Source organism: Aspergillus stella-maris (assembly GCF_047715825.1).
Source record: "Aspergillus stella-maris strain CBS 113639 unplaced genomic scaffold BDV14scaffold_7, whole genome shotgun sequence".
Lineage (NCBI taxonomy): Eukaryota > Fungi > Ascomycota > Eurotiomycetes > Eurotiales > Aspergillaceae > Aspergillus > Aspergillus stella-maris.
The window spans coordinates 1-17,965 of NW_027396801.1; the positions used below are offsets into that span (position 1 = coordinate 1).

General features: G+C 50.5%; 11 protein-coding genes across 11 annotated transcripts; 5 read left to right on the top strand and 6 right to left on the bottom strand.

The window, feature by feature from the left end:
- Positions 1–1,530: 1,530 nt before the first annotated feature.
- Positions 1,531–2,188, top strand: BDV14DRAFT_166541 (DUF1115 domain protein). The gene has a single exon (XM_073767507.1). It carries the CDS (start codon positions 1,544–1,546, stop codon positions 2,126–2,128), a length of 585 nt encoding a protein of 194 aa, XP_073631657.1. The 5' UTR covers positions 1,531–1,543; the 3' UTR covers positions 2,129–2,188.
- Positions 2,189–2,317: 129 nt separating this feature from the next.
- BDV14DRAFT_196513 (BTB/POZ domain-containing protein) lies at positions 2,318–3,389 on the bottom strand (the record flags this gene model as incomplete). The annotated part of the gene is made up of 2 exons (XM_073772461.1): positions 2,318–2,628; positions 2,687–3,389. The coding sequence occupies 2 exons, from the start codon at positions 3,387–3,389 to the stop codon at positions 2,318–2,320; spliced, it is 1,014 nt and encodes a 337-aa protein (XP_073631658.1).
- A 1,181-nt stretch (positions 3,390–4,570) lies between these two features.
- Positions 4,571–4,944, bottom strand: BDV14DRAFT_166544 (uncharacterized protein). Its single transcript, XM_073767508.1, has one exon. The coding sequence runs from the start codon at positions 4,823–4,825 to the stop codon at positions 4,658–4,660; it is 168 nt and encodes a 55-aa protein (XP_073631659.1). The 5' UTR covers positions 4,826–4,944; the 3' UTR covers positions 4,571–4,657.
- Positions 4,945–5,518: 574 nt separating this feature from the next.
- BDV14DRAFT_166546 (uncharacterized protein) lies at positions 5,519–6,232 on the top strand. Its single transcript, XM_073767509.1, has 2 exons — positions 5,519–6,088; positions 6,163–6,232. The coding sequence occupies exons 1-2, from the start codon at positions 5,825–5,827 to the stop codon at positions 6,178–6,180; spliced, it is 282 nt and encodes a 93-aa protein (XP_073631660.1). The 5' UTR covers positions 5,519–5,824; the 3' UTR covers positions 6,181–6,232.
- A 155-nt stretch (positions 6,233–6,387) lies between these two features.
- On the bottom strand, positions 6,388–8,507 carry BDV14DRAFT_129873 (oxygenase MpaB family protein). The gene is made up of 4 exons (XM_073766081.1): positions 7,732–8,507; positions 7,643–7,671; positions 6,865–7,591; positions 6,388–6,795 (listed from the first exon to the last, which is right to left on the bottom strand). Exons 1-4 carry the CDS (start codon positions 8,077–8,079, stop codon positions 6,433–6,435), a joined length of 1,467 nt encoding a protein of 488 aa, XP_073631661.1. The 5' UTR covers positions 8,080–8,507; the 3' UTR covers positions 6,388–6,432.
- Positions 8,508–8,515: 8 nt separating this feature from the next.
- On the bottom strand, positions 8,516–10,815 carry BDV14DRAFT_166550 (glycoside hydrolase superfamily). Its single transcript, XM_073767510.1, has 2 exons — positions 9,387–10,815; positions 8,516–9,337 (listed from the first exon to the last, which is right to left on the bottom strand). Exons 1-2 carry the CDS (start codon positions 10,182–10,184, stop codon positions 9,167–9,169), a joined length of 969 nt encoding a protein of 322 aa, XP_073631662.1. The 5' UTR covers positions 10,185–10,815; the 3' UTR covers positions 8,516–9,166.
- Positions 10,816–10,859: 44 nt separating this feature from the next.
- BDV14DRAFT_129905 (thiamine pyrophosphokinase-related protein) lies at positions 10,860–12,142 on the top strand. The gene is made up of 2 exons (XM_073766083.1): positions 10,860–11,033; positions 11,082–12,142. The coding sequence occupies exons 1-2, from the start codon at positions 10,993–10,995 to the stop codon at positions 11,998–12,000; spliced, it is 960 nt and encodes a 319-aa protein (XP_073631663.1). The 5' UTR covers positions 10,860–10,992; the 3' UTR covers positions 12,001–12,142.
- Positions 12,083–12,770, bottom strand: BDV14DRAFT_129893 (DNA-directed RNA polymerase core subunit RPB8). The gene is made up of 2 exons (XM_073766082.1): positions 12,325–12,770; positions 12,083–12,271 (listed from the first exon to the last, which is right to left on the bottom strand). The coding sequence occupies exons 1-2, from the start codon at positions 12,654–12,656 to the stop codon at positions 12,166–12,168; spliced, it is 438 nt and encodes a 145-aa protein (XP_073631664.1). The 5' UTR covers positions 12,657–12,770; the 3' UTR covers positions 12,083–12,165.
- A 1-nt stretch (position 12,771) lies between these two features.
- On the top strand, positions 12,772–14,165 carry BDV14DRAFT_129907 (elongator complex protein 4). The gene is made up of 2 exons (XM_073766084.1): positions 12,772–13,348; positions 13,410–14,165. The coding sequence occupies exons 1-2, from the start codon at positions 12,877–12,879 to the stop codon at positions 14,117–14,119; spliced, it is 1,182 nt and encodes a 393-aa protein (XP_073631665.1). The 5' UTR covers positions 12,772–12,876; the 3' UTR covers positions 14,120–14,165.
- A 493-nt stretch (positions 14,166–14,658) lies between these two features.
- Positions 14,659–16,493, top strand: BDV14DRAFT_166555 (tRNA splicing endonuclease subunit SEN34). The gene has a single exon (XM_073767511.1). It carries the CDS (start codon positions 15,023–15,025, stop codon positions 15,986–15,988), a length of 966 nt encoding a protein of 321 aa, XP_073631666.1. The 5' UTR covers positions 14,659–15,022; the 3' UTR covers positions 15,989–16,493.
- Positions 16,238–17,085, bottom strand: BDV14DRAFT_196521 (RNase P/RNase MRP complex subunit; the record flags this gene model as incomplete). Its single annotated transcript, XM_073772462.1, has 2 exons — positions 16,238–16,431; positions 16,494–17,085. The coding sequence occupies 2 exons, from the start codon at positions 17,083–17,085 to the stop codon at positions 16,238–16,240; spliced, it is 786 nt and encodes a 261-aa protein (XP_073631667.1).
- Positions 17,086–17,965: the final 880 nt, after the last annotated feature.

Sequence of the window (17,965 nt, forward strand, 5' to 3'; positions counted from 1 at the left end):
TGAAGAACTGTATCACGAGAAGCCGTACGATTTGACTTCTGAGAACCCCATATACTGAGACGGGTCTTAATCGTACGCTCTCCAACCTTAATCCCATATCGATTGCTGATGATATCTGCAATAGCACGAGGATTTGTGCCAGTTTGGTATAGGTTAGAGATCTCTGCCTGAAAAGGCTCAAGATTTATAGATGGCCGAGGCATTCTGTAGTCTTATTTAAACAAATAGGAGATTATATTAAGAATTAAAAGAGATATTAAGGCAAAGCTTACAAGGTAGGCGGTTGATTAGGCGGTATACGCTTGATTACGTGTAATAAGAGTTATTGCCCTTTTGTTCGAACAGTATGCCGTAAGACCCATTCGTACGATAAACATTTGTGATTCGTCCAATGTATACTCACTTGAGGCGCATTGTGGGTATAGCTTGGTCATAGGGCTATTGCCTTGCAGCCAGCCACAGAGACTGCAATGACCGACCCAGCCAAACCGTGCGCCTCAAAGAACCATTGGGGGCAAAGTGGATCGATTGTTTCTGTACATCGGGCCACGATCTGGTTGACTAGAGAATCTGGTGAGGACAACTGTCGAACATGTTAGGGCTGCCGAACGTGAAGGTTTCTTCGACACCAAATTCCTGATTTAATTATCAGACAAGAGAGAAATATCGTCACCATGGACTCGAACAAGATGCCCTCCAGGAAGCTGATGGACGTGGTCGTCTCGTTTTTTGATATTGGTGGGCCGTATGCACCGCTACAGCAAGCCACATTAGTTGAGGTGTTGATTGCCGAGGAAATACTCCGGCGCCGACCTGCGAGGAGGGTCCTTAGGGAAAGCGCGGCCCTGGCCGTCGCCATTAACATTCAAAGGAAGGAGCGACCGAATACCGGTCATAGGGAAGGTGCGGTTCACTCCGGTCTCGAGGAAGCAGCGACCAAGGGGTAGAGAGAGGGGTACAAATTAGGAAAGAGCAGCTCTGCGCCCGAGGTGTCCGTAGGTATTTGGCTTGCAACTGCCTGTACTCCTTAATATAAGTCTGCACACCATCCAATAACGCTATCGCTGAGCACAAAGATGGGATACCTAATTAACCCTATTTCCCATGCCAGTGGCGGTGGTGGCATTAGAGGTAGAGCCACGGACGCTAGGCCCACGCACTCCACACACAAGATGTCTTGGCAGGGCAGACTCCCAATTTTGCTTCAACTTCAACTTCGTCCCAACTATCTCGACCAATCACCGCCATAATGCCTCTCCTTCCACCGGAAATTTTAGAGTCCCAAATTTCTACAATAGATCTTCTCTCAGCGATGTTCCCCGAAGAGGGCGAACTAGATCTCGACGAATCCACAACGCAATGCATGGACAAACTCCGCGCCTGGTGCGAGGACCCATCCGGCAAAGCCCCCTCCGGAATCCCATCAAGTCTCCTATTAGCCGTCCACGCACCAATCAACGAGTCCGACAAGAAGATTCAATTGAATATTTCTTTCTCTCTGCATGCTTCGGGCGAAGAACCCGTGACTGAGGAAGCCCCACCAATGACATATTCCCTCCGCCAACCAGACTTCCTTTCAAAGGCCGATGTTGCGAGTTTATCGTCTTCGATGCCAAGGGGTGATATTCTTGCGGCATTGGAATATATTCAGGAGGAGGCAGCGGTGTTATTAGATACACCAGTTCAAGAACCATCATCTCAAACTACGCCCGAAAACTCAAGCACAAATGATCCCCTCGTCCGAGTCTGGTTTTACTTTCCCTCTCTATCGACCCGGGAGAAGCGCAATGATATGGTAAACTATGGACCGGACTACGGACTAACGGGGTTCGTGCTAGCGGGGAAACCAGGCGTGTTATGTCTTGAGGGCACGTCAAGAAATATAGACTCCTACATGGGATTCATCAAGACGCATTCGTGGGGTGATATACCGCGGCATCAGAAGAAAGTTAGCGAGCGTTATCGCGAGACGGAGGGGGTCGAGAGGGTATTCGGGGGTATGGAGGAGATTACTGATTCGTTGGGAGAACGCGGTGGGCAGAGGGCGAATCGGGGGGATATGCAGGCCCTGGAAGCTTGGTTAGCGGCTAGGGGGTTGCATGGGGCTTTTGAGAAGGTTATATTCTAGACTATTTACTTCAACAATTCTTTTCCAGGTAGAAAGTCAAAGCTCGAGGTTCAAGTTCACGCTCTTTCCCAATGTACTGGCGTCCAGAATTCGACGACATATTCATTCACCCAAAGGTTCCAACCTGTATTCCGAACGATAGCCGACAACCTTCTGAAAGGTTTGCGAGCTTGATGCACCGTAGACTGATCACTCGGACTCACCAACGTCCCAGGCGTCTGGGATAACGTGGCTCCGCGACCAGATCGGAAGCTGGAATTGTAGAATCCCTTGAACGTCGATAAGCCGAACACCGGTATATGGAGCATCAGGCTTTACAAGGCCCAAATTGACCCTTTTCATCTGCCTTATGATCGACCCCAACATGGTCGACCTATATTCCGACGCCCGAGAACTAAATCCCCCAAAGTCTTGGCCGTCATCGTAGAGTTCGTCGCGTAAGTCATAAGAATTGTCGACAAGGGTGCCAATCTCCGAGGTCCTTGAGTCGTTGATTTCAACTGCGGGGCACAGGTAAGCAAGGTGTTCAGGATTGGATATTTGCAAGGCGCAACTTACCGAGAACCTGTGCCGGTATTGGAAGCCCAAGCGGTTCAATTATCCCTTCACTGTATTCCGTGGCAGCCTTCGTATAGGCGCTAAAGTGCACGTCCCAGTTGAAGAAATGAGAGACCCAAAGACCAAGAAGGACGTCGCGAGTATAAGCAGTCGGGGGCTTTCTCGGAACCCAGCAATTCCACAACGTCCGGAAGAACTGCACACTGTCGCAGTGGTAGTAGTCCGCTATAACCGCAATCTTAGCAAGCTTCTCTAGTGTTACCTGCCGAGGGACCTTCAAAAGGCGAGAATGCATGATGTGAAGAACCACCAGGAGAGCCTCGATATCCCAGTCCTGAATAACAAGTTCAACAGATCCTTTCTCTCGAAGTTCGCGGCCCTCCGCCCAGTCTCCGCTGAGCATTTTATTGAACACCGAGGAACCGAGCATCAGGTGTTTGGCGGAGACTTGGATGCGGACGTCTGCGGGTGTGGTTTCTGCGGAATCATCGTCTTGATCGCCGTCCGACTCTTCTGTCTTATTATCATTGTAGCCCCAGCCTACGTAGGCTTCCGTATCGCTGTCATAGTCTTGTGTTGATGGTTCGTGCGAGGCGCTGGTATCTTTGGCGTCTGTCGAAGTCCAAACAGCGAATGGCGGGTTGGGGTTGCGGACGACAAGAATCACTTCCCCTGTGGGATCGAGGATATGGGCTGGTGTCATTTGTGGCCGGTTTGGCCAGAAGATCTTTTTTGTGGAGACGAAAGCATTTTAAAGGAAGAAGTGCTTAAAAACCATAGGTATTGTGGTATAACACAGAGCTGCCCAAGATTGCGCCTGTTCCTGACCAATGAGGTGACGACAACCTTAAGAGCTTCTTGTTTAACTCCTTGGTTCTTTAGACTTCCCTCGGTTGTCTCTAGACTTCGAATGCACAGTTCAAATACTCAACAATATGCAGGCAAACTCATTTTATCTTGAAATTTGTGATCAAAGGTACTTAACAAAATCATTGAAAACACGAGTGCCAACAGTCTCGTTCTCTTTCAAGCAAAAACGCAATCACAAATCGCCATCCCATCTATGACTGCACCAGGACACCATCTCGAAATTCAGGGGTATCTCAAAGACAGAATTTTGGGGGTATAAAAACAAGCGCTGTCAACTCCTATCTATGACCGCAGCGACGATAACGAATTCTCCTCATCCATTGCACCTTCCGCGGGGACTTGACCGTGGTCTGTCCGGTTGCAATTGCTATGGGAGGTTGTGACTGTCGCTGTATTTGTCTCAAGGCTTCCCATCTTCGCTGCCGTTCACTCTCGTCAAGTTCTGCTGCTGGCTGCTGGTCTTGCGGTAGGGCTTCGATCTCGTCTCGGATCTTGTCTCGCCGGGCGAGCTCTCGTTGTACGTTGCCGGGGAAAAAGGCATCCGGTGAGACTACTATAAGCAGCATCCGTCAGTAACGCTTGCTCAGTGCATAAACAAGACAGTGACCTACGGTCTTCATAATATTCTCCTTCTAGTTGATCCAAGGTCTCCCCATACTTGCCGATGAGACGGATGTTGCAGAGTTTCCGAAGGCCATCCTCCACGTCTGCGTCATACAGGTAGTCTTCGCAGTCGGAGAAGACGTTATTCTTGAGGAGGTAGTCATTGCTCAGGATCACGTCAACGCAGAGGTTATCAAGCACATAAAAGTCAGTGCGGGTTGGTTTGTTCCCAACAGTCCACTCAGCGACTCGCACAACTCCACGGGTCCATCCGGTGCTGCCATCAGCAAACTCAACCTCCAGCGAGTGTTCATGTGCTTCATAAGTGGCCAATCCCAGATTTCTTGCGTATGGTCTTGAAATGAACATCACGTCGGATCCGGTATCTGGTAGGGCTATGGTACCCGTTCCCTCCAGGTATCCCCACAGTCGCTCACTGTTCTCGCCTAGGAGCTGGAGCCTGAGCCTCCTCGGTAGTGTCACAAGCTCGTGCTTGATTCATGATCTGAACTTCGTGAGTGTTTCTGTCGCAGTGAGGAATTGATTGCCGAGGATCAGTTGGTGGGTGCTTTTTGGTAACACCCAGCATGGCACCCAGTACGTGCGTCGTTGATACGCGAATTTCCAAGGGACGTGCGACATTCCCGGTGATTGTACTTTCTTCATGTTTCCAAGGGTTATCGTTTTCTCGCTCTTTGGTGCAACTTGCAATCCGAGCCTGGAGGCTAGGTCGTATGAGACGAAGGAGCTATCAACACCACTGTCCGGAGAAGCCTCTATATTATTTGCACCAATTTTTCCTTCGATAAAATAACGTTTGAGCTCCATATCATGGGGCGTAAAGCCCCTGGAATTTGTTGCCCAACTACTTTCGCTTCTCACGTTTTCAATATGTCTTGCCACGCTCTCACTATGTCTTCGCTCATATTCAATATTTATTGTCGCCATGGCTAGATCTTGTGCGTGAACCATGTTATCAGCCAAACGGTGAGCTTCAAGGAGGAGATCCTGTAGTCTCGAAGGGCCACCGTCAGGCTCCAGCTGAAGATCCCGCCTGCTATCCATGTCCGTGAGGAACTCTTGAACATGATCGTAGCCTTGCGAGTCCATATCCATGGCAGCCCACGGCCCGGCCCTGGTTAGGTTGTTTTTCGTGGCTCAGAAAACGTGAAGGTTTGTCCAAATCATTCTAGGTAAGGAGCGAAAGGAGCGACAAAAAATGAAAAAAATGAGTTGACTGTTCAAACATGAACCTCAGGACGAGATGTCCCACGCAAACAAGCTCATTTTATCGGTTGCTTACACCAAGCTTCCTCGAGAACATTTGACGGCTGAAGCACCAACTCCGGCCTCTCACTACTCCTCTCAAAACTCCACAACATCACCAAGCGCATTAAAAGTAACAACAGTCCGCCTATGCTCCTCGCACCTCTCAAAATCCCACCACTTCAGCGCCCCACCCAAATACTGCAACCGAAAGACATCCCCAGCAGGCCCAAAGTCATCTAAGATGACTCATCTTCATCAGGACACTCCCAATCAAACTGAAACACCGAGAAGGTCGTCTCATACATTTGGCCGGGAGGCAGGGTCGTGAAAGTCCCGTAGTTCTTGCTAACATTGATTTTGTAATTTCCTGGGAACTCGTCAAAGTCTACCCCTGCCATGCATCCAAAGCCAAGTACTGTGTCGCGCCATTGCCATTACAGCAGATATTGCAGCTTGTACCACGATACGTCAGTCTCGTCGGATATTTTGAAGATTATAGGTTTTTGCTCCGTGTTCTTGGTAGGGATATCGAGGTATGTGACGCTGAATTTCACGGTCCAGGTTGGGTTTTGTCGGTCGAAAGCATTGACAGAGCTGGTTATTGAGCCTTCTGTTGAGAGCGTCACGGATAGTGTTGGCACAGTTGCAGGGGTGTTGGGCCTGCGCTACTTGTTAGCATAGAATACATGACAGGATGGTTATTGATGATGGGGAAATAAATCCAGAATTCATACCTTGGTAAGTTATTTTGAAGTGCTGGGGCTAAGTCAGATTGTATTGCAGAGATGATGTGAGGGGTACCGGAAGAAGCAAGTGTTAGTTGGTTGGTAGAGACCATGCTACCATATGTATATCATGATCTGGATCAGCTGACCAGCTCTTATCTCAACTACAATTATACGCCCCCTTTAGCATGAGTGAAACAGTCTGTGTTTTTAGTGATCTGGTTTTGGATACTGCGTTTATTGAATGTTGAGTCTCTAGACTACCTAGTCATGCCATCTTCACGCTATCCTCCCCCTCAACGCCTTAACAACCTCCGGCACCGTCAAAGCCCCAACAGGCAAACGAGCCAGTCTGTCCCTAACCCCCTGCAAGAGACCCGGCAATAACGTTCTCACCTGCGGGAAGAACCTGCCGAGCACGAAGTACACTCCCGCGCCAACACCAGCAACCATCGAGAATGCAGTAAAAAGACCAAAGAAAGAGAGGATCTCAACACCAGGCTTTTTAAAGAAATACCATTTGCGATCTCCCAGGATAGTTCGCCGCTTTAGGGTTGGGATGTACTTGAAGTCGAAGACTGTTTCTTTGCCGAGGCCTTCGTTGGGATCCATTAGGTGTTTCCAGAAGAATTTCTTGCGGTTCTATCTCATCCATCAGTATCTATATTCTTGCCATATGCTATGAGGGCATGGAGGAAGCGTCAAGCATACCTCAATCAAATACCGATCCACCACCGGCAAAACAGGCAACGTCTTCGCCTGCACCTGTACCCAGAAGCAATACCCCCACATGAGCACCTTATGATACAGTCCAGTCTTTGGAATATGCAACTCATCACTCAACTGGTCTCCATTCAGTAATCTCGTAAGCGCATCCATATACTCTAGTGATGCATAGATGGGCGCTGTATTCTCGAGGCCGATTGCGATGTTCCGCGCTAGGATCCGACCTGTATCAGTGGGTTCAAATTCATTGACAAGCAGTGACTCTGAGACGATTTTAGCCTTTGCGGCGCTTGTGAAGGGCTCTGTTGGCGCGCCCATGTAGAATGCCACCAGGCGCCAGACAGCAATGTAATCTTCTTCTTCCTGAGGTGTTAAGTAGATTCCTTGTCTTGGTAGACCAAGCCATATAACCGTGCTGCTGAATGTATTAATCGTAGCAAAGGAGTCCAGGTCATTGATTGGAAGACCGTAACGATTCGAGTCATAGTAACTTGGATCTTGCTCAACGAGGCTCATGATCTTGCGGCGGACGGCGGAGTGCAAGAGGCGGACACGGACTGAGGCTAGGTTCCCCTCACCACCGGGCTTCATGGACCCGGCAGACTTGTTGACCTGGATTGTATGTTGGACTGTTTCGAGGAGACGCCGGCGGACGACCTTTGCGCCGAAGCCGCCTGTTCGCGAGAGGATTTCGCCCACGCGGATGGCACCCCTGTGTTTGCGGTTAGGGCTGGGTTTGGGGGTTGGTGAGTGGTATACGTACATTCCGCCGAGGAGACTGACGAAGGTGAGCTGCGAAGACCCATAGAGATTAGCTATATAAACCCGACAGATACGAGATCGACAACTTACAGCGTTCGTAACAGGAATCAAATACCGCCAAAACACATCCTGACCGCGGGCAATCTGCTCCCAATCCACCCACTCCGGTACAGAATTGATCTGATCCCAGAGCTCTTGTGTCTTTGGGTGGGCTGCATGATTATCGCGCAGCAGCACATATCGGTCTCTCTTTGACGGGTCGTTTTCCGGCGCCGGTAATTCATCAAGTACCTCGTTTGCTTCATCGGCGAGTGTATCGCATGTTCGGATCCAGGGGTTCAGCTCGCTGCCGGGTCGGTGCTTGTCGGTCCATTCGAAGCTGTAGTCCCAGTAGTGGTACTCGACTCGGTTGCCTTTTTTGTTTGTTGTTACTGACATTTTGTCTAGATATGCCGAGGCCTAGTCCAAAAGAACCTGGTATTCATTGTGAGAGGCTGGATATATATAAATGAGGATTCATGCGCTCTGGTCCAGTGAATAGTCATCAGTGAAGATTCATCCGCGGTCCGGGGTCCGGGTATACATTTCATCAGCTCATTTTGAGGTCAAACTGCAGTCGCTAATTGCTGAATACCTTGTCGCAGATCCACTGCGGTGGTAGATCGCATGTGAAGTAGGGTCATGGCGACTGAGTCAGTTGGCCGATGACTTCAATCCTTCAACGCCCGCGCAGCCTTGCCATCGACGTCAACGTGCTGAATCATTATTTATGCATCATTATGCTTACTAGAAGCCACGAGGATGAAAATTTCACATGCGTATTCCTATTTGACGGGGTTGCTCTTTCCTCATCGTTTCCGGTCGTGCCTGCCGTCTGAGGTACGCTATACTGCCAAAGAAGGAAGGAGCGATGATGTTCGCATTGAGGGAAGGAGCCATGGGCTACATTGCAACTTCAAGGTCTTTTTTTATGCCAACCATGCTTGTCCAACCGGATTCAGATTTCATCAAACATACCGGAATCGCTCTTCATCCCATTCCGGCCGAAGAGAAGTCCCATCGAACTTCACGTCGAGAGACGATGCGAGAACGTAGTCGACATTGACATTCAAGTCGCACTTCACATCTGCGTCCTCCTGATTCCAGACTGCAAGGCCAATAACGTTATCTCCGTCGTAATTCCAAATTCCAGGGGGCGCAGGGAAGGAGCTTATATCGTCGTTTAGGTACGGGTAGTATCTGGCGTATTGGTACCCATTGATGTATACGTATGCTCGAAAGTTGTTTGTCGTGGCGTTATTGCCTGGGTTAAGCTTTACGCTGAGGGCTACATCGTTAGTACTTGGAGCCGATTGTGCGGTTCTCGGCTATGGCTGCGCTGTATCCGTAGCTGGAGGTAACAAAGGGTGCTCCTAACCAGCCCCAGTTCGTACCACCATAGATCATGTAAAGACCAAGTATGGTGACTCGCTGGGCGACATTGTCACGATAGTAGAAGTTGACAAACGACTCATCGGTCTTGGCCTCACAGCCACCTGATGGCCCGTCCCCAAGGGTTAAGGGCACCGCTCTGGAATTCTGGCATCATGGAAGGTTGCTTGGGTGAGACTTCGTTGAAATGGGCTGTGTAGTCCATCAGGGTAAAAGAAGGGTTCGATGAACTGCAGTCATCAGGGATGCACGACCAACAAGAAGGCTTGCCCGATCAGTCAAGTCCATGGATGTTATATCAGAAGGCGACTCACGTAGTTGTCAAGGCCATAAATATGGACGTTCCCTCCTGCCCCTACAGTATCGTAATCAACGGACCACGATTTATAGGACTGACCAGGCATGTTGTGTGTCAAGGGAACAACGAGACCATTAGACTGCGCGTTCGCGAAAAGTTGCTTCATGTACTCAATCGGGATAGGATTGGGAATCTTCTCCGAGACATCCTCCCATTGATGAGGAAACTCGTTCTCAATCTGGTATAACAGGACGGTTCCATCTTCCGTAACTTGATATGGGACCGTGATCTCTTCAAACTTGTCCATGTATGGCTTCCACGCTGCTGTCCAAGTCGTATCGTTATCGCGCAGGTCACCGTACTCTCCAGTCGTGAGCCATAGTGGCATACCACCGGCATTGGTTTCTCCGTTGATGTAAGGGCCGGGCCTGGCATGTACGAAAAGACCAATATCCTTGGCAATTTCGTAAATCCTTCCAATGTCATGAGCGCCAGTCTCGAAATCAAGCGTATCGCTATTTGGTGCGTGAAAGCCCCAGTGGGTATAGAATGATACAGTGTTCATTCCCATCGCCTTGATCTTCTCCATGACATCCACCCACATCTCCGGAACCGGCAAACGAAACGGATGGAATTCACCGCCGAAAGAGAAAAGCCGCTCGCCATTGTAAATGAGGCTGTAGTGGTCCCATTGTACGGTCTTTTCGCCAAGCTCGGTATCTCGAATTGGCCAAGACGTATTCTCAGCAGCATGGGCAAAGGGTAAGAATGGAGCGAACGCAAGTGCAGATATCAATCGGTTTTTGACGCGCATGATGGCGAGCTTGTAAGGATGTCGTGATCATCAAGCTGAAGAACGCCATCAGAGCAATTCGACGCCTTGATTTATAGCCAAACTTGCCGTTTGGCCATTCGGGTCAACGGGCGAGTGCACGCCGGAAGTTGCAATCCAGGCACGATGATCAACGCACATGCAGAACTTCTTCCACCAGTCATATGAAACGAGGATCAAAGGATCTAGGAAGCGGGGAACGCCGCACATCAAGAAGCTTTGGAGCTTCCTCGCCAGGGTCATGTTGGTTGATCCTGTGCCACGGAGCGCCCTCGATTGCCCTGGTGAAAGGGATTGCGTTGATCGTGACGATGACCCTTTCCGCGCCAAGGGAACTATAAGAAAAGGGTGTCCAAAGATGTCTTGATGTTGTATCGGTGCCGAGGGGCTGTCCATGTCAATTTCCCCGAAGTTGCCGATGATCCTTGTGTGAATCAGGACCGTGCTCCAGTAGTTCCAGGTCAAACAACAGGGCCCAGTACGAGTTCCCAGGGGAAACGATGTCAGGGAATTGTCAGTCAGAGCAGGGCCCAGGAAGCTCGCTTAAGCGGGTGACTTGTAAGAAAGCCATAGCTGCAGCAGGTTGAAGGCGAGAGGAATAATGAAGTCCAAGTCGTCCATGCTCAAGATTGTACATACACAGCCCATGGCGACAGCGTCTTAACCAGATCGGGAATAGCCTGGGTGCCGCCATAACGCCCGCGAAAAACAGATGGCGCCTGAGTTTATCGCAGAAGCATACGCTGTAACACCCTGAGTACAGAAGCAAAATATACATATATCGATCAAAATGGGCAACTCAAACCTAGACCTTGTGCATCAGTGCGATAGGTATGTACTCCGCACCGCAGATACTGAACCGTCCTGACCGAAATATAGATTCCCATACTACCAAGATGACCCCGCAGCTTATACAGCCCACATGAAGAAATACCATATCTTCAAAGTGGCAGGAATTGACTGCGCCTTGGGATATATCCTCAATGAGGTAGTCGACAAATTTGAATGGGCCGCAGAATCATGGGCTATCGATCCCACAAATCGGACCGTTACGCTCATTGCCGGTCCCACGGCTACAGAGCGCAGCGGCGCCATTGCTCAGACGATCACGGCGGCAGCGAAGAACGATAGCTTTGCTGTCCTGCGCGGATGGCGCAATGAGCTGTACCCCGTTTACGGACCGAACGGGGAGTTTCTGCTTGAGATGGAGCGCTGCGCGAGTCCCCTTTTCGGGGTTGTGTCTTACGGGATTCATGCTACGGCTTATGTGGAGGATGAATATGGCTTGAAGCTTTGGATTCCGAGACGCTCCAAGACGAAACAGACCTATCCGGGGATGCTGGATAACACTGTTGCTGGCGGGATGAGCACATCCGAGCGGCCATTCGAGTGTCTTGTTCGTGAGGCTATGGAGGAGGCCTCGCTTCCCGAGGATGTGGTCAGGGAAAATGCTGCGGCCGTCGGCTGTGTCTCCTATGCTTATGTCCGGGATGACCGAGCTGGTGGAGAGACGGACCTGGTGCAGCCGGAGGTGGAATATGTCTTTGATATTAAACTTCCTGCGGACGTTGTGCCGAAGCCGAACGACACCGAGGTTGAGGAGTTTTGTCTTCTTACGGTTCAGGAGACAAAGAAGGCACTAGCTAACAGGGAGTTCAAGCCTAACTGTGCCGTTGTCCTGATCGACTTCTTCCTCCGCCATGGAATCATTACGCCCGAGAACGAGAAGGACTTCCTCCAGATTATAACGAGGCTTCATCGTCGCTTGGATTTCCCGACGGCTTCATATGTCGACTAGAAAACGAGGTATGATGAATGTTTATTTTATAGACCCAATTCCGGATAAACGCCAGCGCTGCAACCAAATCACTCCGTCGGGTAAAATCGTACCTCTTCCCTAGCTCGTAAGCTCAGAAAGTCGCCCGATACAAAGCCCGTTGTAGCCCACGACAAACATGCTTTTCTATTTCTTGAGGAGGAGGTACACGTAATCGATCCGCAGAGGCGCAAGCTTCTTGTAAGGGCCCTCAAGGTAGAGCAGGAGACCGCCGAAGGAAACGAAAACCGCCCTAAAACATTCAATCAGCATTTCATTCTGGCGCATGTGAGTCGCAAAGCATACATATTTCCAGAAGTAGCACCCTCTTCGAAACGGTAGACCTTTCCGTGGCAGACATAGTCGTAGTCATTCGCAAGCGTCTGCTCGCCCATACCAACGTCCCTCCAGCCGGTCTTGGCGCCGCTGTCCTCCTTACCGTCCAGAGATAGGGTTGAGGCAAGAGCCAGGGAAAGCGATTCTCCAGTTGAGCACGGGTACAGTTCTGAGTTGACGTCGAGTGTAAATGTGGTGAGAGAATCGGTCGAGGTACAGGTCAAGCGAGAGACGCGGTCATATTTCTGGTTGTTGATCCCGGTGATCGTGAAAGTGTCTTCGAAGAGTAATGGGTCAGACATGGTCGCGGTGAGGTAGTTGCGCGCTGGGTATCGTGTAACTTGTGGGAATAATGGCTGTGAGCTGATGTTCTTTGAAGATCAAAGTCTAGCAAAGGATGTTTGGCCGCGGAGAGCTTTTTTCTGACCGCCGCGGCTTTTATTGCCGGAAGCTGCCCCGCCGCAAATCTTCAAAAAGTGTCTTTGCTCGACATAGCTTCACGATCAACCATTCTTAGGCAAAATGTCTTTTCGCAAGAGGAATATTGGCCTGTCGACTGGCACCGACCGAACACCTACAGCAAATTCGCCCATGCAACCGCAACGCGCCTTTCAACAGCCACCTCCTCATCCTGGCGTGCGACCTTCTCCCGACGATGGCCGCCCAACTACTTCAACTGGATCTCCTTCCCTCGACAACCTTCTAGCTGGCCATGGTGGGCTGCCAATCGGCAAGACACTACTCGTGGAAGAGAATGGGACTACGGATTTTGCAGGCGCATTACTGCGATACTACGCCGCGGAAGGCGTTGTGCAAGACCAAAAGGTGCACGTCATTGGCATGCCCGAACAGTGGGGTAGAACGCTTCCAGGCTTAGTAGGAACAGCGGAAGCTGCAGATGACAAGTCAGACAAGCGGAAAGGAGATCGCATGAAAATTGCGTGGAGGTATGAGCGCCTGGGAGAATTCGGTGCGGGAGTCGCTGGGGCAAGAGGTAGGCTCACCACCGTATGCCCCTATGAATAGCATGGTATTAACCCAACCAGCGCCTGCAGCAAACCCCGGAGACCAGAGTCCAGCATCTCCAGATGGTAACGTCCATAAGCAAGCGGCATTCTGTCACGCCTTTGATCTCACGAAACGCCTCACGCACCCTTCAATAAGCAACATCACATACGTTCCCCTCATGCCGACCAACGAGCCCCTGCTTGTCTCGATCTTCAAAAGACTTCAAGCCAACATTGCTTCCAGTCCTCCGAACACCGTTCACCGTATTGTCATTCCCTCCTTCCTCAACCCCACGTTATACCCACCAGATGTGTGCGAGCCCGAAAACGTTCTTCCATTCCTTCACTCCCTGCGAGCCTTAACAAACTCGCCCTCCTCTCGCATAACTGCCATGATGACACTGCCACTCTCACTCTTCTCCCGCTCTTCCGGTCTCGTACGATGGATGGAGATCCTCTGCGACGGTGTTATTGAGCTGTGCCCTTTTCCACATTCAGCGGACGCCCTCTCGACGTCAGGAGCCGCCACATCTCATGAGGAACCTCCACAAGGAATGCTAAAGACGCATAAGCTTCCGGTGTTGCATGAGCGCGGTGGTGGGAGCGATCAGAACCTCGGACAGGATTGGGCGTTTAACCTCAGTCGAAAGAAGTTCGAGATCAAGCCGTTCAGTCTTCCACCCGCAGAGGGTGACCAGGAGGCGCAGCAGAGTGCACAACCCAATAAGATGCCCAAAAAGGAAGATCTCGAGTTCTAGAGAACAGAAGGGATTCCATCGGGATGAAGCGAACATCGATGTTGCTGCCGAATCATTCCTCGTGATCGGATTCTACCAGCATATTGTCGAGCTCAATCTGCTCGGACATGGCCGGGCCAGTATTGACCATCGTACGGAGATATTCCCTTCCGTAAGAGTCGAACCCTCGCCTCGAGCGGAGTCGATTTCCTAGACATGAGGACAACGCAAGCCAGGCTTCTGGAAGTCAGTTGCGGGCAACACCAAAACATTGGGGGTTTGACGGGGATGCCCACCTAGAAATAGTATCAGAGGCAGAAAGAAGACCAGGAAAATCAGCAGGAAGAAATTCATCGTGGAAGCACTAGGTTAGCGACAAATTCTTCGCACCTCTGAGAATCTGCGGAGATCGCAAGGAAGCTGAGCGGAGCTGCAGCGGTTGCTCGTCAGGCCCCTCCAGCCCGCCGAAGCGAGCTCACCAAAATAGGCAAAGCGCCGTCTCCACCAAAATTTGTCTTTAAAAATGATTCCCACCAATTTTCTTCCGCAACTCTTCCTCCATTCTATTCAAGCTTGAAGCGCGTCTCCCTCGACAATAAAACCGGGTTTGCTGGTCAAATCCAGAGTCCCTTCAACTGTCATGTTCATTCGTTCTTGATGGTAAGTCCCAATTCGAAACCTTTTACCCCTCGCGCACCGCAACACGATCAAATGATTATATAACTACTATAATCTGTCAATCCCCTGAAGCTCGCTATAAATCTCAAAATAAAGAGCACAATGTGATTGAGAAACGTATTGAGAATGACTTGATCTTCATACTTGCCACATGATTCATTCATCAACTTTTCTGAGCGATGCGCTAACATCCGTTCCATCGCAGTAGTGAATTTGAATACAAATCTTGATCGTCTTCAAAACAAAATGAATCTTTCTACTTCCAACACAGAAATGCAGCTCCCGGTCCCGATCTCGTATATCGCGGGTAATTACTTTATCTTCTCCGTCGACGCGGCTACGTTCTTGAGGCGGGAGCACCACATTTGCGGTGTTACAGCTGGGACTCTGCCACAAGTACCGCAGCAGAATGTCTTTACTGGTCTGCCGCTGGAGCTCATGCCGGAAGAGGCGAGGCTTCTGGTGGAGAAGGGCGTAGCTTGCATCGTAGACGAGGTAAACTTCCAGAAGCAGGGGATGAAGGCTTTGATTGAGGCAGACCGCAAGAAGTATCTCAATGAACTAGAATCGCAAGGCCGGGAGACTATGCAGCTTCAGGTGCGCCGGAAGGAGAAGCTTAGGGAGGGTGCGCTGAAGAAGGAAGCGGAAAAGAAGGCTGCTAAGAACAAGAAGGCTGAAGCTGAGGCTGGAGCTGGGCAAAAAGCTCACACTACTGCTGCTCCTTCGACGGAAGATGCAGCGGCTGTTTCTCTATTCGATGATAGCCAACCTTCCACTCCTAGTCAAGTATCCTCTCGGCGTTCTTCGACCATCGCGCCCGTTGACGCTATGGGAATTACCCCTGCTGTATCCCACCCTCCTCTTCCTCAGCAACCGCCTGCCGAACACCTCCTCCCACTTCCCCAGGTGCCATCCTCATACCCTCTTTTCGCCCATCTCCACTCCGAGGGCTACTTCCTATCGCCCGGCCTCCGGTTCGGCTGCCAGTACACCGCATACCCTGGTGATCCGTTACGATTCCACTCGCACTTCTTGGTTGCTTCGACAGAATGGGATGAGGAGCTGGATCTGATGACGCTTGTCTCTGGAGGACGTCTTGGTACAGGTGTGAAGAAGGGGTTCCTCATTGGAGGAGCTGATAAGAATGCCGAGACGACTGGCCAGGCTGGCGACAACGTGAGATGCTTCAGCATTGAGTGGGCTGGAATGTGATTTCCCTGTCGAAACCACCGTACCACCAATTATCGCAGCGATACGCAATCCCAGCTGGCAGCAAGCGCATTAACAACGCTGCTTTGGCACTATGGGCAGCCGAGGCCCTCCTCGCTCCAAGCGCGTTTCCCTTGGGTATCATCACCCAGAAATAAACCCGCAATGAGAGCTTCAAATCATGCCTATTTGCGGCAGATGAGATACTTCAATATCGCGGCTGGGTGACGTCAGTTCATTGTCAATTCATCCTCAAAGATAATCAACATTGCGCCACTTGAACTTCTTGTTCGCTCTATCCACCGGCCGATTCTGGAACTGGCTTCCGTGAAGCTCAAAGACGAGCTTCTTTTCTTCGCCCTGTTCCTTTGCCTCATCGGCGCCATCCTTCTCTGCATCGGGAAGAGGCAAGCAGAAACGAAAGATCGTCTGCTCCTTCGGAATAGCTATAGCAACCTCATTAGCTCCAAAACATATTAATTCAAACATCAAGATTGATAACACTCACTCTTAACCTCATCCCCCTCCGTAACAACCACAAACGTAAATTTCGTATCCCTAACCACAATCCCCTTAACCCCAACCCTCCCCGCACACCGACTCCTAACAATCTCCATCTCCGCCCCATGAAAATCCGCACTGACAAGCTTACTCCCATGCGAGAGCGCGCTGACCAGCGTCGGCGTAGGCCCCTTCCCACCCTCCTTGTCCTTATCCTTGCCCTGTTGCGACTGCACCTGCTGCACCCTCCACCCCATCCCCCCCGGCCCCAAATCCAACATCTCCCGCATATAACTTCCCCACATCCCATTCAACCCCTTGAAAATCTCATACTTGCATTCCTCCTTCGGGAGTTTATAAATCCCCGACTCTCTCTTCTCGCGCGCAGAAAGCGGTTTCGGTTTCTGGTGGCGCAGGAAGTACTCCTTTTGTCGGAGACGGTGGAGACGGCGTCGACTGCGGTTATCGGATGGTGTTGGTGATGTAGGACGGAGGTGTAGCGGCTTCTGTTTTATGCGTTCTGTGAAGAGGGTTTCGGTCGTGTCTGGGGAGTGCGCGCGCGAGAGGAGGGTTTGGGCGATGTGTGTTTTTGAGGACATTTTGGATTTTTGAGCGAGGTTTCATGTCAGGCTTTGATTCGTGGGCATGATATTGAATCCTTGATCGGGTTTGATCGGTTTCGGAGCGTAGCGGGGATCTGTGTGGTGGTGATGGGTTTGGGGAAGTTGAAGAGAGCTGCAGGGCAGAGCGCGGAATTTGCGGGCGGAATTTGTAGCCTTCCTGATTGGGACAGCTTCGCCGATGGGGCGGCTTGGCTGCAGTCCTTTCTGAAAAGCTACAATAACCTACTGCTAGGTACTATGATAAGGCCTTCTTCTCACTGAATTGTTCGTTAATTGAACTACCCATATATTATGTTAGAAATCAGTTGTTAGCAATGAAAAACCGCATTTATGGCCACTAAGGCCATGGATCAGTGCTTTCTGGTTAGTGGTCAAAATACCCCCAATCTGCAGCTTATGATAGTCGTTAGCAAGATACATGATACTAGGTATCGAGCCAGAAGCCATAAAATCAATTTCTCGATCTGTCTTTGCCGTCAGTAGGTAGGTTAGTGTTCAAGTACTCCCTTCAAAACCCGCGATGGCAGTCGAGTCGCTCGTTGATCACCTAGATACTGCGTTTCCGCCGATACACCAGATAAAGTCGTTCGGTGCCGCATCTGGCGTTACTTTCATGCCGTTCCTCCAGGTTCTTGTTGGGAGGGTCACTGAGTTTATCTTTGCCATCAACAGGCAAGCGTTCGCGTATTTCCTATAAAACCGGCGATGGCAGCCTGGTCGGTCGTTGATCATCTCGATACTGCATTTTGACAGAAACGACAGAGAAGCTCGTCCGGTGCTGCATCAAGCTTTGCTTTCGTTCCATCCCTCCAGGCTCTTGTTGGGAACGTCACTGAGTAGCGCCGCTCGGGTGGAG

Excerpts from the sequence above, each read along its gene's own strand:
- BDV14DRAFT_166541 (XM_073767507.1), top strand. The coding sequence starts at position 1,544 with ATGACATATTCCCTCCGCCAACCAGACTTCCTTTCAAAGGCCGATGTT.
- BDV14DRAFT_166544 (XM_073767508.1), bottom strand. The coding sequence starts at position 4,825 with ATGAAGAAAGTACAATCACCGGGAATGTCGCACGTCCCTTGGAAATTC.
- BDV14DRAFT_166546 (XM_073767509.1), top strand. The coding sequence starts at position 5,825 with ATGCATCCAAAGCCAAGTACTGTGTCGCGCCATTGCCATTACAGCAGA.
- BDV14DRAFT_129873 (XM_073766081.1), bottom strand. The coding sequence starts at position 8,079 with ATGTCAGTAACAACAAACAAAAAAGGCAACCGAGTCGAGTACCACTAC. Across the intron at positions 7,672-7,731 it reads TGATTCCTGTTACGAACGCT|CTCACCTTCGTCAGTCTCCT; the intron begins GTAAGTTGTCGA and ends GGGTCTTCGCAG. Across the intron at positions 7,592-7,642 it reads GTCAGTCTCCTCGGCGGAAT|GGGTGCCATCCGCGTGGGCG; the intron begins GTACGTATACCA and ends CCGCAAACACAG.
- BDV14DRAFT_166550 (XM_073767510.1), bottom strand. The coding sequence starts at position 10,184 with ATGCGCGTCAAAAACCGATTGATATCTGCACTTGCGTTCGCTCCATTC. Across the intron at positions 9,338-9,386 it reads TTTATGGCCTTGACAACTAC|CCTTCTTGTTGGTCGTGCAT; the intron begins GTGAGTCGCCTT and ends TGATCGGGCAAG.
- BDV14DRAFT_129905 (XM_073766083.1), top strand. The coding sequence starts at position 10,993 with ATGGGCAACTCAAACCTAGACCTTGTGCATCAGTGCGATAG. Across the intron at positions 11,034-11,081 it reads CTTGTGCATCAGTGCGATAG|ATTCCCATACTACCAAGATG; the intron begins GTATGTACTCCG and ends ACCGAAATATAG.
- BDV14DRAFT_129893 (XM_073766082.1), bottom strand. The coding sequence starts at position 12,656 with ATGTCTGACCCATTACTCTTCGAAGACACTTTCACGATCACCGGGATC. Across the intron at positions 12,272-12,324 it reads GGTGCTACTTCTGGAAATAT|GGCGGTTTTCGTTTCCTTCG; the intron begins GTATGCTTTGCG and ends TGAATGTTTTAG.
- BDV14DRAFT_129907 (XM_073766084.1), top strand. The coding sequence starts at position 12,877 with ATGTCTTTTCGCAAGAGGAATATTGGCCTGTCGACTGGCACCGACCGA. Across the intron at positions 13,349-13,409 it reads GGGAGTCGCTGGGGCAAGAG|CAAACCCCGGAGACCAGAGT; the intron begins GTAGGCTCACCA and ends CAGCGCCTGCAG.
- BDV14DRAFT_166555 (XM_073767511.1), top strand. The coding sequence starts at position 15,023 with ATGAATCTTTCTACTTCCAACACAGAAATGCAGCTCCCGGTCCCGATC.